Source organism: Aquila chrysaetos, chromosome 20, assembly GCF_900496995.4.
Source record: "Aquila chrysaetos chrysaetos chromosome 20, bAquChr1.4, whole genome shotgun sequence".
Taxonomy (NCBI): Eukaryota; Metazoa; Chordata; class Aves; order Accipitriformes; family Accipitridae; genus Aquila; species Aquila chrysaetos.
In genome coordinates, this window is record NC_044023.1 from 4,931,169 (window position 1) to 4,946,043 (window position 14,875).

The 14,875-nt window shown below is 63.8% G+C and overlaps 4 protein-coding genes across 13 annotated transcripts in view; 1 reads left to right on the forward strand and 3 right to left on the reverse strand.

The window, feature by feature from the left end:
* Positions 1 to 7,699, forward strand: part of RNF123 (ring finger protein 123) — a 52,938-nt gene extending 45,239 nt beyond the window's left edge. For all 3 annotated transcript variants that reach the window (XM_029995903.2, XM_029995904.2, XM_029995905.2), the window contains 4 exons: positions 6,270 to 6,412; positions 6,808 to 6,902; positions 7,021 to 7,106; positions 7,188 to 7,699. In XM_029995903.2, coding sequence (XP_029851763.1) covers positions 6,270 to 6,412; positions 6,808 to 6,902; positions 7,021 to 7,106; positions 7,188 to 7,287 — 424 coding nt within the window. In that variant the 3' untranslated portion in view covers positions 7,288 to 7,699. The remainder of the gene's footprint in view (positions 1 to 6,269; positions 6,413 to 6,807; positions 6,903 to 7,020; positions 7,107 to 7,187) is intronic.
* Positions 1,849 to 4,856, reverse strand: AMIGO3 (adhesion molecule with Ig like domain 3). Of its 2 annotated transcripts, XM_029995923.1 has the most exons (2): positions 4,550 to 4,856; positions 1,849 to 3,975 (listed from the first exon to the last, which is right to left on the reverse strand). In XM_029995923.1, the coding sequence occupies exons 1-2, from the start codon at positions 4,619 to 4,621 to the stop codon at positions 2,773 to 2,775; spliced, it is 1,275 nt and encodes a 424-aa protein (XP_029851783.1). In that variant the 5' UTR covers positions 4,622 to 4,856; the 3' UTR covers positions 1,849 to 2,772. The 2 variants fall into 2 exon arrangements, with proteins under 2 accessions (XP_029851783.1, XP_029851782.1); XM_029995922.1 differs by having other exon boundaries at positions 1,849 to 4,856.
* An 89-nt stretch (positions 7,700 to 7,788) lies between the features above and the next one.
* On the reverse strand, positions 7,789 to 10,104 carry GMPPB (GDP-mannose pyrophosphorylase B). Its single transcript, XM_029995943.2, has 8 exons — positions 9,940 to 10,104; positions 9,769 to 9,849; positions 9,622 to 9,670; positions 8,885 to 9,186; positions 8,730 to 8,808; positions 8,502 to 8,629; positions 8,134 to 8,316; positions 7,789 to 7,982 (listed from the first exon to the last, which is right to left on the reverse strand). The coding sequence occupies exons 1-8, from the start codon at positions 10,066 to 10,068 to the stop codon at positions 7,851 to 7,853; spliced, it is 1,083 nt and encodes a 360-aa protein (XP_029851803.1). The 5' UTR covers positions 10,069 to 10,104; the 3' UTR covers positions 7,789 to 7,850.
* A 468-nt stretch (positions 10,105 to 10,572) lies between these two features.
* Positions 10,573 to 14,875, reverse strand: part of IP6K1 (inositol hexakisphosphate kinase 1) — a 39,010-nt gene continuing 34,707 nt past the window's right edge. For all 7 annotated transcript variants that reach the window (XM_029995932.2, XM_029995934.2, XM_029995927.2 and 4 more), the window contains 2 exons: positions 14,123 to 14,298; positions 10,573 to 13,252 (listed from right to left, as the gene is read on the reverse strand). In XM_029995932.2, the coding sequence (XP_029851792.1) occupies positions 12,743 to 13,252; positions 14,123 to 14,298 (686 nt within the window). In that variant the 3' untranslated portion in view covers positions 10,573 to 12,742. The remainder of the gene's footprint in view (positions 13,253 to 14,122; positions 14,299 to 14,875) is intronic.

Here is a 14,875-nt window from a genome sequence, read left to right on the forward strand (position 1 = left end):
TCAGATATGCTGTCCCCGGTATAGTGGGGCTCAGCCTTCCTGCAGGGATAGGAGAATTGCAGCCAGCCTAGAAGAGCTCTCCTGGGCTTCTCCAGGCTGGTGTGTTCCCAGAGAGGCCCTCAGGAGCTTCTCTTACACTCCAGTTGGCCTTAGCTTTCCCCAAGCTTCAGTCATTAGCCTCAGCTGAGGATGCAGGTTTGCAGGAGCGCTAATGCCTGGGAAGCTCATGTTGGCACCGGAGAGAGGGAAGGTTTGCGAGGAGACCGACAAGGATGGCAACAGAAGAGCAGCGGGCGGGTAACACCCACTCCAAGTGCTGGAGCCCGGAGCAGCACTTCACTTTTCCTTTTGGAGGAAGATGCAATGCTTAGATGCGGCGTGTCCTCCGGCACGGGCTCGGCACCGTCTTGGCAGGCACGGGCCACGCTCGGGGCAGTGCCCTCACTGGGTTTGGACCTGGGCCCTCTCAGCTGGGTCTCTTTCCCAGATGTTCCCAGGGCAAATTCAAACCATCCTTCCCATGGGATCCCTGCCTGGGTGCAAAGCCAGGGGATGGCATCGCCTCAGCTCCATCCTCAAGGGGCAGGGTGCCACTCACCTATCCGTCCGACACCGAAGCACCTCATCACCCCCTGACAGCACCCCAGCATGACCAGCTCGGCATCCCGGGCTCGTCAGGAGCGCTGCACTAACGCGAGGCGACAGGGCCGGCAGCGGCGGGCGCGTGAGGAGCGAGGGCGCAGGCCGGCGGGGCCTGTCGCTCCGCATCCCGTCGCCTTCACCAGCCACCGAGCGGCAGCCGCAGGGTGCGCGGCAGCGGGGCACGTATCGCATGAAGCTGTGCGCAAGGTCGGTGTCAGGAGGGGTGCTGGGAGGCTGTGGTTGTCTCAGGATAGCTGCTCTCCCCTCCTTGGATGGGTGGGGGGTTTCTGAAAAGTGCTTTGGGCATGGTTGACTTTTTGCTGGGAAAAAAGCTGCTTGTTTCCCGGCTGAAAAAGTTGAAAGGATGGGTGCTAGTGCTGTCCCAACGCCGCAGGGACCTTCCCCTTCCACCAGTCGCAGGGCTGCCAGCAGCTCTTGGGGCCGGGGTGCACGGCCATGGGGGGCTGTGGGTTGGGGGGCAGGTCTGCGAAGGGTCCTGGTCCCCGTTTGTGCTGCCCAGGCCGTGTCTGAGCTGTGCTCCCGCCGGCAGGGTGGCCTCGGCATCCCCTGCGCTGCAGGTGACAGCCGCATGCTCCTGCTGCGAGCGGGGTGACGGTGGCTGGCAGATGAGGGGACACCCGTATCCCTCTGCGGGATCAGGCAGGTGTTATGAGGGGGCAGAGCCCCTCTCTGTGCCAGGGTGAGGCAAGGGCTGGGTGCTGGAGAAAGCAGCGCAGGTATCCAGTGAGGTGGGGGCTGTGTCTGCAGAGGGGACCGGGACTCAGCCAAAGACAGGACCAGCCCGATCCCAAGGGGGTCTCCGCAACGTGCCTCTACCCTGCATCTAAATCCTGCTCGTCCCTTTTTGGGGGCTGGATGTGCCCTTGTGTCAGTTGGTGCTGCTCCCTCCCCAGCTCCCAGGCATCACTTTGGAGACCTGCCCTCCCAGGAACAAGCCACTGGATGCTCCTCTCATACAAGCCCCAGGCCACCAGCTCTGTCTCGGCACATTTAACCCCCTCGCCAAGGCCACCCTAACACTATTTGATGGGAACAGAGGCTGCGAGCCCGGTGCAAATCGCCTGGCTCTGTGTGCCAGGCCAGTGGGAATTTGGGGCTCCCCCCGACTCCCAGTGCTGCACCCATGGGTTGCGGGGTGGTTGCACGTTGCTGCCCTGCAAGGGCAAGGAGACACTCAGCCCAGCATGAGCTTAAAAAAATAGGCATTTTTTTTATTCCAATGTAACTAGAGAATTACGACCCAAGAGAGGAGAGGATTACTCACATTTATCGATAGGCTTATTAGATTACTGCCTACATAGCTGTGCTTTAGCAGCGCATTTGTCCGCCTCAAGGAGAAGCAGCGAAGGAGGGTGGTGCATCTGAGACCTCATCGTCCTTGGTGGCACGGGGAGCTCTGAGCAATGCGGGCCGGGGCGCTGTATCACATCACCTAATCCTGCCTTGACTATTTACAGCTTCTCAGGAAGCAAAAGCTTGTAATGTTTGCTTGGCTGCATGGCTGGTCAGGCACCGAGCTCCATCCCTCCTGCGTAGCCGTGTTTGGGGAGGGAGCACGTACACCCCCCCCCCCCCCCTTGCAACAAGATCACGCTCCGCCTGCTCCCAACCATGGCATGCTGATGGGGACTGGCATGGACTGGGAGAGGACGGTGGCATCGCCATCCCCGGGGGCCCCGGCATGAGCGAGGAGAGTGCCGCGCTTGGCACGGCTATTCCTTGGCCTGGGGGCCTGCGGCGGTGGTGCCAGATGGGGTCTCGCATGCCCGGGGACGTGTCAGATCACCATCCCCAGTGTCACCGTTAGGGAGTTTGGCTGCCCAAATGAAGTGGGGGTTTCTCAGGCGTGCCGGGTTCATCAGCGGTACCCTTGTGCTAACGAGGCTGTTGCCAGTGGTTTACGCAAGGAGCTCTTGCCAGGCACCAACGTGCCCCCAGCCCAACACCCACCAGGAGCTCATGGCTGAAGCAGTTGTGGGTGATGCCGATCCCCCTCATGGGTCGCGGTCAAGCCGAGAATTCAGGGTGCCCCGTAATCCTGCTGCTTCTAGCAGTGATGGAGGAGAACAGCTCTCGGGAGGCCCTGGCTCTGCTCCCAGCTCTGCCTCGCTACGACACAATGGGGGTGTCCGAAAAGACGGAGCTGATGGACTCCGAGTCTGACTTGAGCTGCAGGACCTTGGGATGCTTGGGGTCGGGGAAGTCTTCGCTGAGGGCCAGGCGGATCTTGCCATTCTGCGTCTCCCTGACGGGCTCAAGGAAGACCACGTGCTTGTTGGCGCTGACCTTGCGATTTGGCCCGTCGGTGGCGGGGGGAGTGGTGCTGAGGATGGAGGACTGGGCGCTGCACTCCTGTGGAGGGCTGAGAGGAGCCGGCTTCTTGCAGCAGCTCAGGCAACGGCAGGGCGTGAGGTACAAGTACATGAGCACGAGCAGCAGGCTCACAATGCACCCCAGCAGGGTCGTGAGGCCAGTGCTGAAGGTCTCCCCGTCTGGCTTGGGGTAGTGGACCGTCACGTTGACTTCGCACAGCCTGCTGAAATTGTGGGGGCTGTTGATGGCCAAGCCCACGTAGACCCCTGAGTGCCAGGGCTTGGCCGCCGCGATCTTCAGGCTGCCGTTGCGGTAGACCTCCAAGGAGCGGTTGCTGTTCCCCGGGTGTTTGATGGGCTCGTGGTGAGGGGAGATCCACATGTAGGTGGTGGCCGCGGCCGGCAGGCTGGTGTTGCAGGCGAGCAGGAGGGTCTGGCCCACCATCACGGGGAAGGGCACGGGGTGCGTGTCTTCGGGGCCCGCCGAGCAGTTCTCGAACATGTGGCTGTATTTCAGGAACTTGATCAGGGACCGGGGCACGTTGTCAGACACCTTGCAGGTGTGTTCCTCAAAGAAATCCTTCACGGAGCTGAAACCTCGCTGCTTCCAGCGCTGGAGCATCAGGTAGAGCGGGCAGCTGCACCTGATAGGGTTGTTGTGCAGGTACAAGCCGTTCCTGATGTTTTCGGGCAGAGCTGCCAGCTCTTCCACGGGGATGCTGCTCAGGCTGTTGGAGGAGAGGTCCAGCGTGCGGAGGCTGTAGTTTCCCAGCCCCTGCACCGAGTGGAAGGGGAAGGTGGTCAGGTTGTTCCAGCTCAGGTAGACCTTCCGCAGGCCGCTCAGCTTGGTGAAAGCGTTTTCATCCACTCGCGTGATGCGGTTGTTGTAGAGCAGCAGCTCCTCCAAGCTCACCAGCGCGTCGAAGTAGTGCGTCTCGACAGCGTGCAGGTGGTTGGAGGACATGTCGAGGTGCCGCAGGTAGGAGGCATTGTGGAAAGCCTGCGGAGAAAGGTCCTTAATCTGGTTGTGGCTGATGTGGAGGGCCTCGAGGTGCGGGAGGGCGGCCAGCCAGCGGTCGTGGAGCTGGGTGAGGGCGTTGTGGCTGAGGTCCAGCGTGGTGGCGGTGGGCGGCAGTGCCCGGGGCACGCGCTGCAGCGTCTGCCGGCTGCAGCTTAGCAGGTCGGAGGTGCAGATGCAGGCGGCGGGGCAGCTGCGGGGCAGCGAGGCCGCGCGGGGAGCGTGGCCGTGGGCGCACAGCTGGAGCAGCAGCAGCAGCTTCGCCACCCGTGGCCAGAGCGGGTCTGCAGGCACCCGCTGGGACATTGTGCCGGGCAGGAGCCTCTGTGCAGCCCGGCGGCACAGCCAGGATCAACAAGACGCAAGAGAAAACGTGCCGCGGTCCTCCCCGGTCTCCCCCTGTGCCGTCTTTGGGGGGGCTCTACAAAGCATCCGCAGACACCCCTTCGCACCCTACAAAGGAGAATCCCGATTCCAGCCGTGGGGCTTGAGAAGAGTTAAAGGACAGCATCATCCTGCCCAGCTCTGCCGCATCTCACGCGAGGCTGCCGCGTACCTGTGCTCTGGCCGGCCGTGGGCTGTCCGGCACCCGGGTGCAGGGAGGCGGATGGGAGCCGGTGTCCGGCATCAGGGGGCTGAGACGCTCCAGCGTTTCGGGGCTGTGTTTCGGGCTTGGCGAACGCCTCGCTGCCTCCCGGAGCCGCGCGTTCCTGGAGCGCGAAGCGTCTCACGGCTCGGCGCTGCCGCGGCACATCCCCACGCTCCACTCCCCGGTGAGCCCCGTCCGGCGTCCGGCTCCCTCCCGGCGAGCATCTCCCGGAGAGCCGGGCTCGCTGCGGGAATGCGGTCCCACTTCTGCCTCTATTTACGCGCTGGCGGCGTGCGGCGTGTGGGCCGGACGGGATCCCATTGGTCCCGGCGTGGGGAGTGGTGGCCACGGTGGTGGCCCCGTGGCCGTGGCCCTCCCTAGCCGTCCTGCGAGTGGTCAGGGCGATGCGCAGCTGGCACCGGCCCTGCGCGGTCGTTTGTCCCCAGGGGTGCTCAGGGCCACTTCGCCGACCCTCCGGCCTTACCGGTGCGCAGCCGCCATCCCTCCCGCTGGGGAACGGCAACCTTGACCGGCTGTAATCCGTGAGGCAGCCACGCCGGCTGCTCCGCGACTGCCCAGCCGCGGGGAGGATGCTGGAATAAACCCGCCCCGCTGTCACCTCTGCGAGCCCCTCGTGTCCAATCCTGCACCCAGGCTGGGAGCGGGGATGGCGGTCGTCACCCCCCCCCCCTCGCTGCTTAGCACCCAGACCTAGTCCTCCCTGCTGCTCTCCTCCTCACCACCCCCTGCATGAGCTGGCAGGGACCCCCCCCCCCCAGCACCTCCAGCCAGGGGGGGAGCAGGGCCGGCGGGGTCCCCGCGGCAGAGGGGGGGTGCTGCCGGCGGGGAGGGGGGCGGCCACAGGGTGAAGGACGCGCAGGAATGTCATTACCCAGAGCCCGGGCGCCTTAGTGAGAAGCGGAAAGCCGGGCTGGGGAATTGGTTTCCATTAGGGCAGCAAAAAGCTAATTTGGCGGCTGCGGCTGCCGCGCATCAAGGGCCCGTTAACCCCCTGCGCCCCGGCCCAGGCTCAGCCTGCGCCGCCGGGCTGCTCCCTCGCCCCCGCTTGCCTCCTGCCGCTGGGGTGATGGTGGTTGCCCCGGGGCCGGCCACGGAGCCAGCTCTGCTCCTCGCCAAGGGCCGGGAACAGGCCACAGCACCCATGCCTGATGGAGATGCTCGCTAAGGTGCCCTTTATCTGTCCTGGCTGTTACCGCCGATGCTTGAAGCCAGGGAGAGAGTGCTCCCTCCTGCCTTGTGGGTGCACCCGCTTGCCCTGGGGGCACCTTGAACCGTCCCCTTGGTGCGGGGGTGGGGGGGCAGTAGCCCTGGACGTGAGGCCGCTGCGTGGCATCTCTCCTTTTACCCTTGCAGCGCTGCGAAGCGAGGGCAGTGCTGGCTGCTTCAGCCGCCCTGCAGCTCCCCGGGCTCAGCTGGGCACCGGCGCACGAGGGCTGCAGCCTCAGCAAGTGCTAATGCACCGTATCGATCCCCGGAGCCTCTGAGCGGGGGGGTGGCGGAAGAAGAGGCGGGTTGCTACCCTTTGGCTGCATTTGAGCATGTTTTCCCCCCGCTCCACGCTAACAGGAGTGGGAGGGGGGGCCACCGGCTGGGGACGCAGCCAGGTGGCCCTGTGACCGCGGGGTGGGTTGTACTAGGTCAGAGGCCCGACCGTGTCCCTTTGCAGGGCCGAGCGAGCGACGGCGGTGCTGCTGGCGGACCCCTGCTTCCAGCTGCGCTCCATCCAGTACCTGCTGGGCCACGCAGAGCCCTCAGCCCTGGCAGCTGCCGCCCCGGCCACAGACAAGCGCCATTTCTCTCTGCACACCTGTAAGTGTCGGCACTGCACCGGGAGCTGGGCTGTGCTCGCCACCTGGCCGCAGCTGGGATGGGGGGGACAGGGTTGCTGGCGTCTGTGTCCCCTGCAACATGTCCCAGCCCCCTTAGCCTTGGGGACAAGGGGCCATGGCTCCCCCGCTGTCCCCCAGTGGTGGCACTTGGGATGGAGCTGTGTCCAGTGCCTGCTTTTGGCAGCAGTTTTTTTCCCTTTGCGGTGCCCAACGTCCAGCTCGCTGCCCCCAGCGTGGGGATCCCTGTCCCCAGCACCAGGCTCCCTGTCCTAGCTGGTCCCCAAGCGCAGCTGCGGCCCCCGGTGCATCACCCAGCAGCCTCAGGGCAGCCCGAGGGTCACATTCATCCCACGCACACCTGGTTTTCCCCCCCAGACACCGAGTACATCAGCACGGAGGAACTGGCAAAGGTGGACAAGATGCTGAACCACTTGAGCGAGGAGTCCAAACAGGCAGCTGCCACCACTCTGGTGAGTCCCCCCAGCCCCGTCCCCATGCTCGGCAGCAGCCCCAGCTCCCGGCACAGCTGTCCTGGGACATGGGGTTTTTGCTGCCACCACTAACGGCCTGGTACCGCCCCCCCCACAGCCCACCAGCGAGGAAGACCTGTGCCCCATCTGCTACGCACACCCCATCTCGGCCATCTTCAGACCCTGCTCCCACAAATCGTGCAAGTGAGTAGCTCGTACGCGCGACTCCCACCAGGGCTACTGGTGCTGGGGGGGGAGCTCATGCTCTTTCCTCCTCTGTCCCAGAGCCTGCATCAACCAGCACCTGATGAACAACAAGGACTGCTTCTTCTGCAAGGCCACCATCACGGGGGTGGACGACTTCACCAAGCCAGCCAGCTCGTAGCACCCAGCCCCGCACCACGGGCTCCCCCAGCTGAGCAGGGTGGCCGCCCCCCGCCACACGCTGGCTTCTCCCCAAATGTTTGCCCTGCCCAGGGCTGCGGGACCCTCGCCCATAGAGCCAGGACCCAGCACAGGGCTGCAGCGTGGGGCAGGGGGCTGCAGGGAGGGAGAGGCTGGCGGCGAGGGGGGAGGCCCAATGCCAGGCTCTGGGGCCGGCGTCCCCCTCACCCAGCGCCTGGGCCGCAGCAGCCTCTCTGCCCCACGGGCCATTCTCAGGGAGGGAAGCCCGAGGCCTCAGCTCTGCGGCAGCACTGGGGCCGGGGCAGGGGGGCTGGGCTGGGCATTCGGGCTGTTAACTTGCCCCTGGCTGGGGGCTGACTTCATGAAATGCAGCATTAAATTATTCTTCCTTATGTGGTGCCATGAGACACAGGGAGGGGAAGCCAGGCCAGCCCTGGCGAGCGACCCAGCGCTTGGGCCACGCTCAGATGATGCTCAGCAGTAGATGGAAATATAAATATTTAATCCAAGCAGAGCAAGGAGCGCAGGGCCCACCAGGGGCTGCTACATGATGATGCGCGGCTCTGGCACGGACTCGGCAATGGACTTGTGCGGCAGCACATTGGCCCCGTTGAGGTAGAGCTCGTCGTTGACGATGACATCCTCGCCCAGCACTGTCACGTTCTCCATGCGCACCTGCCCAGAGAGGCCCTATCACGCCTGCCCTGGCTCAGGGCTCAGTGCCACGCTCCTGCTCCTATCCCTCCATCCCTTCGGCCGCAGCCCGAGGAGGTGGGAGGGCAAGAGCTGAGCCCCAATTCCCCTGCGAGGGCACCCACATCCTCACCCACTGCCCCACGGAGCAGCTCCAGCCCACGATGCAGGACTCCAGCCAGGAGTGGGAGCGGATGCGGGCCCCCTTCAGCACAGTGCAGCGTTTGATGCGCACCCCGTCCTCCACCACCACGCCGGCCCCGATCGTCACGTTGGGGCCGATGACGCAGTTTGCCCCGATCTTGGCACTGGGGTCCTGGAAGGAAGAGGGGCTGCGCCGGGGCCGGGAGGGCAGCCAGAGCTCTCGGCACGGCCCGCGCCACTCGGCCAGCGTGGGGACAGGAGGGCACAGCTTGAGGACGGCAGCGAGGACAGCGGTGGGAGGACGCAGAGAGCCCGTGACGCGTGCCCGGGGCCGGCGTGCTGGGGGCTGGCACTTACCACCAGCACATTCCCTACAACGCCAGGCCCCGAATGCAGCTTCTCGGGGTGCTGAGCCCGCAGCGCCTGCAGGTACATGCACATGCCCGTAAGGAAGTCCTTTGGCTGCCCGATGTCCATCCAGAAGCCTGCGGGGACAGAGCTGCAGTGACAGCCCCCACCGCGGGGGTGGCAGTGCAGGCAAGACCCCCCCCCCTCATGCCGCCTGCACCGTGCGCGGGGCCTTACCCTGCAGCTCCATCGCGTAGAGCTGCCCGTCCTGCGCCATGGCTGGGAAGATCTCCTTCTCGATGGAGGTGGGGCGCAGCTGCGGGGACGGGGCACGGGGCTGAGCAGGGGGCCCGGACCCCCAGCCCGGCCCGGCCCAGCCCCCCGGCCCGTACCTGGATGCGTTGCAGGATGCCGGGGCTGAAGATGTAGAGCCCGGCGTTGATCTTGTTGGACACGAAGACACGCGGTTTCTCCACGAAGCGGCAGATGCGGCCGGTGTCGGCCTCGCTCACCACCACGCCGTACTTGGCCGGCTCCTCCACGCGGGTCACCACCAGCGAGCCCTCGCCGCCGTGCTGCCGGTGGAAACGGGCCAGCGCCGCGAAGGGGAACTCGCAGATCACGTCGCTGTTGAGGACAAAGAAGGGCTCCCCGCCCTCGGCCAGCAGGTCCCGCGCCAGCGCCAGCGGCCCCGCTGCCCGGCCGTGAGTGACGCCGCAGGGACGGGGTGAGCCCAGGGCAGGGGTCCTCCTGGCCCCACCCGTGCCCGTCCCAGCGTCCCTGCCCCTCCCGAGCCCCCAGTCTTCCTGGATCCTCACCCGGCCCCACTGTCCCCGGTGCCTGTCCTGATGTCCCCGGTCCCCCTCATCCTGCCCATGCCCATCCTGGCATACCTCTCCTCCCGGTGTCCCTGGTCCCCGCCCCCCCCCCACCCCAGTCCTGCCCATCCACACCCGCCCACCCTGCTGCCCATGCTGTCCCCCTCCCAGTGTCCCCCAGCCCTACCCATCCACACCCACCCTCCTACCCATGCTGTCCCCCTCCCAGCGTCCCCATCCAGCTGTGTGACACACACACCCCCCCCCCCCCCCGGGCCTCCTCCGTGTCCCGCCCGCTGCCCGCACCCTACCTGTGCCCAGCGGCTCCTTCTCGTGGGACAGGGAGATGCGGATGCCGAGCTGCGGGCACAGGGTGAGGGGCAGGCGGGGGGGGGGGGGGGGGGGGGGGCAGGCGGGGGAGGGGGGGGTGTGTGGGATGGGGGGGGGGGGGTCCTTACCCGCTGCTCCTGCTCCCTCATGGCAGCCTCCAGCGCCTCCGACATGTAGCTCACCGCCAGCACCACATGGCTGACCCCCGCCTGCGGGAGCGCGGGTCAGCCGGCGGCGGGGGGCGACCCCCGCCACCTCCTTCCTTCCCCCCCCCCCCCCGCCTCCAGCTCCCCCCCCACCTGCCGGAGAGCCTCCAGCTGGTGCAGCAGCAGCGCCTTGTTGCAGAACTCCACCAGCGGTTTCGGCCGGCTCAGGGTCAGCGGCCGCAGCCGCGTCCCGAAGCCGCCCACCAGGATCAGCGCCCGCATCCCCCCCGCGCCCGCACCGACACGTCAGCGCCGCGCGCGCCTTCCGCGTCACCGACGACCGGCACGCCCCCCCCACACACACACACCCCGCCTCCCCGGTCCTACCGTCCGCCCCCGGGTCCTACCGTCCGCCGCCGCCGCGCTGCACCCACCGCCCGTCGGCGGGATGCTGGGGGAAAAGCAAAGCGGAGAGCAGCAGCCACAAGCGGGGGCGGCCGCCGCGCTGCGGGGGGGGAGGGACGGGGGTCCCCGCTCGCCTCCCGCCCCGCCGCGGGAGCTGCAAGGCGGGGTCGTTGCTGCGGCCCACCGCAGCCTGCCCGAGGCCGGTGCTCTGCCCCGGGGTGGGCAGGGCTGAACCCCACGGCGGGTAGCGAAGTTCACGCCGTCTCCACGCCGGTCCCGCCGAGCCCCCCCCCTCCCCTCCCCTCCCAAACCCGGCTCTGCCTCCTCCCCGCCCCAGCCCCCGGGCTCCGACGGCGGGGAAGGCAGGCACGGCACACCACGGACAAAAACAGATCCTTTAATGGTTTTTGGTTCTCTGTGAAGCACAAACAGGGCGGTTATTCATGTAAAAACAAACGGGGGGGGGGGGGGGGGGGGGGGGCAAGGCTATGTACAAGCTCGGGAGTCCCACCGCGGCGGCTCCCAGGCAGCGCGCCCCGTCCGTCCCCTGCCCGCGCCCGGCCTAGCGAGGCAGAGGAAGGGGGGAGGCCGAGCTGCTCCCCAGGACGAAGGGCCCCGCTCCCGCCCCAGCGCAGCCCGCCGGGGACAAGGCCAGGGAGGGCGAGGCGGCCGTTCTCGGTACCCGGGGCATCTGCTCCCGCAGCTGCTCCACCAGCCCCGCTCCCCCCTGGCGACCCCGGGGCCTGGAACCCCGCGAGCCCTGCCTGGGGGGGGGGCAGCCACCCGCAGAAGCGATGGAGAAGTAACCCAGGGCAGGGTTACTCGTCAAAGGTCCTCGTCCAGAGAGCGGGAGGGTAAGGGCAAGCTTTAGAGTAGCTGGGAGACGGGCAGAGAGGTGCGGTCGAGGACGAAGCCGGCACGACCCCTGCCCCCTTCCGCACCCAGTGCCGCAGACCCGCGCCCACCGTGGCAGCTGCGGCTGGCTGCCAGCCGAGCACCGACGCTTTCCAAGCAGACCGTGCACACACAGAGTCGGCACACATGCTACATGCGAGTATTCCCCAAACAAGCTTTCCTGAAGTACAAAAAAAAAAAAAAAAAAAAAAACGAAAACAAAAAAAAAAAATACACCCAACCCTGGCTTTGCAGGTACCCAGGCAGTTTCTCAGGCAGCCAGGGTAATGGAGTGACACGGGGGAAGGAGCAACCGGGAGGTCCCAGCACAGAAAGGGGAGGGGCGGGGGGGTGTGATGCAGAGCTGGGTACAGTTCGGTACCACCAGGCCACAGTATCAAACGTTAATGCCCTCATCAATGGAAGCCATGGGTAAAGCACCGACGCCAGGAGGGAGCCCCAGCAGCAGAGCACAGCCCAGCTGGCTGTTTCATCCACCAACTGGTCATTTATTTTGGGCAACGCTGACTCCATGAAGCAAAAGCTAAACAGTCAGGCGATGGCACTCACCGCTCAGCCAGGTCCCCCCTCACCTGCCCCCCCTGGAGACCCTCAGCGACAAGAAGGGGGGTCACAGCCCTAACCCTTGGCCTCCCCTTCCACCATCCCCGTGCACGGACCTGCCGGAGGAGCAGGGGCTGCGGGGCAGAGGCCCGCCGGGGGAAGAGGGCGGCCGTACGCTGCAGGGACATACTCGCGTGCAACCTGTGGGACCAACATTACACGACAGGAAGGGTTGAAATGGTCCAAAACGCCCCGCTGCACAGCTGGGGTCGCGTTAACTGCTACAGATACTATTGCTAGCCCGTGAGCTGAGTTCTTGCTTGGTCAGTGGTCCAGGGCAGAGTTACTCTCGCAGAGCCCAGTGCCTGCCCAGACGCAGGCCTGCCCACGCCACCCCGTCGGGGAGGGAGCAGGCCCCGGGCTCAAGCACAACTCCAGGCGTGCGGCTTTCCCTCCTGGCCGCAGCTCTGCCAGGGGTTGCGTTTGGTCATTTTATTTCCATGTTTGGGTTGGTTATTCACAGTACCCAAACAGCAGAAAAAGGCAGCATCAAAAGCAAAGCCCCATCGGCAAAACCCAGGGCAGAGCTAGCGCCACCGAACGCACGGACCAGCACCTGTGCTGCTCACCGTCAGCCCCACAGACGCTGCCGACTGTTAGCTGAGCGCCCTTTCCAAATAACTCAGGAGAATTTCAAAGGGAAGGCTCTCCTGGGGGCTCCTGAGGCAGGAGGCTCCTCACGCCACAGCTCCAGCCCCCCGAAGAGCCCCAGGCTCTCCTGCTTTCTCTTCACTACGTCCAGGTCCTCCCTCCAGAACGCACACGTGATGAGCAAAGAACCGGGACACCCGACACCCAGCAGGCATCTACAGAGCCTCCTCCAGAAGGCAGAGCTAGTGCGGTCAGAACCGTCTGGTTGGCATGAGGAGCTCTTCCATCCTGCCTCCCCTCAGCTCTTCTATCCAAGTACATTTAAAAACAATGGAGCAATACAATTGTTTAAAACCAGAGTTGTCTGCTTTTTTTCCTGTGGTAGTAGGTGGTCGTGTCTGCTCCTGCCACCAGGACAAGAATAAGAGGCCATAGCCCAGGGCTACTGGTTTTCCTCGCGCATCTGTTCCATGATGTTGATGAGGCTTTCCAGCCCGAATACATAACCCATGTCGGGTCCATCATGCACAGTGGGGTCATCGCGAAAGCCTTTGAACGTGCTATGCGCGAAGTCAATCATACGCACGTCCACCTTGGGCTGGGCCGAGGAGCCGGGCTCCGTGCTGCCGCCATCCTGAAGGCTCTCCGGGAGAGAGCTGTCCACCCGCTTCAGGCGCATCTCCGGCCGGCGCTCCACAAACATCCCTGCCCTGCTGTCCTTCCCATCGTAAATGATGAGAAGGGAGCTGGAGTAGAAGCGGTAGGAGGCCTGTCTCTCCAAAACCGCCTTCAGGCTTCGCAGTTTGGCGAGGACAGGCTCAAAGAGGTCCTTGCGCAGCTCAATGCCGTTGTGGAGATACTGGTAGAGGGCATTGCGGAAGCCCTCGATGGAAAGACCGCGTCCATAGTATTTATTCCTGCATAAGTAATGTCCTGTGTCCAGCTGGTAGACCTAGAACACCAAAGGAAACGCACATCAAGTGGGAGCAACAGGTTAAGTGCCCTGAGCTGTCCTGCACTAACAGAGTAGAGGGGACTTGTTCTGTCCCCACCACGCCCAAGAGCGAGCAGGAAACAGCTCTGCCTGTTCCCTGAATCCCAAAGCAGCTCATGGGTGCATCCCACAGGCACAGTCAGGGTGCCCAAGCAGTGGTTCTCTCCCAGGACACCCAAAAGGTGGCTCATCGGTCCAAGCATCCCCAAGAGGCATGGCATAACAGACCACGAGGCTTAAAAAGCAAAGCTGACAGCAACTGGGACAATCCTCTGGCAGCAGGAGCTGCCAGCATGTATTGCCATTATTATGTGGCATATGCTAATGAGGGGCCCTCATTTGCTTCGAGTCTGTGGGCAGAGATCTGGATTACAAGATCCTTCTGTGGGTGGGGAAAGGAGTGACTATTGCACAACAGCACCGGCAGCAAATCCTTGTGTGCAGGGCTGAGCCACAAGAGGAAAGCAACTTCTTAACTCTCAATACAGTACAGAAGCAAGTGTCAGCTGATGCTGGGACGGAAGGACACCCCCCTCCCCAGGCACCATGATTCTAGCTGAACACTAAGCCACAAAAATCATTTTATCAGAAAATCCCCTAACTGTCTGTGAACAAAAAAAGCTTTGGATAAAGCAGGCCATCTCAGAAGAAGCAGGTTCCTTTGTTCTAGGCTTAGAAATGAAGACAAAAATCATGTAGCATGAACACTGGTGTACCTACCTGAAGTGGAAGACACTGTAACTCAGCGCTCAGCAGAAAACACTAACTGGGAGGTCTAATGGGGCTGCAAAAAAGAATGTGCAGCACCTGCAGCCTTGGGATCCCTACCTGCATCCCACAAACGCGCACGCCCAAGGTGGCTGAAGTGCTCTGTTCACACTTCTTCATCTGCCGAGCAGCCTTCTCCTCGGACGCATCGTCTCCGTGCTGTCTGGTCCCCATCTTCAGATCAAGTACGCAGGGAAGCTTGAAGTGATGCACCACATTCTCCAGCAAAAGGAACTCTGGGAGACGCGTCAAGGGGAGCTCACCTGTCAGAGACACCGTTCCCCCAGGCCACCACAGACAGGGACTTGGGCCAGCATGAGATAGGGTCAGGCAACAAACAGATAGGAACCAAAGAACAGATGGACCGAACCGTCTGGGGAGGTGAGGAAAAGGACAAAACACAAACAGCGGTGCCCAGGCTTTGACTCTTGGTAGAAGAAGCGAGCCTGGCAAGCAGAATGGCCAACAGTAAGCAAGGAGTCACATGCAGGCATACTGGAAACTCAGCAGGGGGAACCGACAAGCAAAACGCTGGTGTCAGGAAAGACATGGTATGCCAGTAAGAATTGCTGATACGTTAAGGGAGAGCTTAAAGTCTAATCAAATTAGCAATTTAACCATATGGATCAACAATACAATCCCTGCGGGCCAAAAACTCAAGGCTCAAGTAATAGCATAGTACTGTTGCTATTGGCCTGCCCAGAACAGCAAGACTGTGGGGAAACCGGGGAGGCTACAAAGGCAGGAAACAGAACAGTAATGGGAGCCTTCAATTACCAGCACGCACAATGGGCAAACCCTCCATCAGGGCAC

Coding starts and splice junctions, on each gene's coding strand:
- AMIGO3 (XM_029995922.1), bottom strand. CDS start 4,299: ATGTCCCAGCGGGTGCCTGCAGACCCGCTCTGGCCACGGGTGGCGAAG.
- GMPPB (XM_029995943.2), bottom strand. CDS start 10,068: ATGCGGGCGCTGATCCTGGTGGGCGGCTTCGGGACGCGGCTGCGGCCG. Junction 9,850..9,939: donor AGCTGGAGGCTCTCCGGCAG/GTGGGGGGGGAG, acceptor GCGCTCCCGCAG/GCGGGGGTCAGCCATGTGGT. Junction 8,317..8,501: donor TTGTAGGGAATGTGCTGGTG/GTAAGTGCCAGC, acceptor TCTTCCTTCCAG/GACCCCAGTGCCAAGATCGG.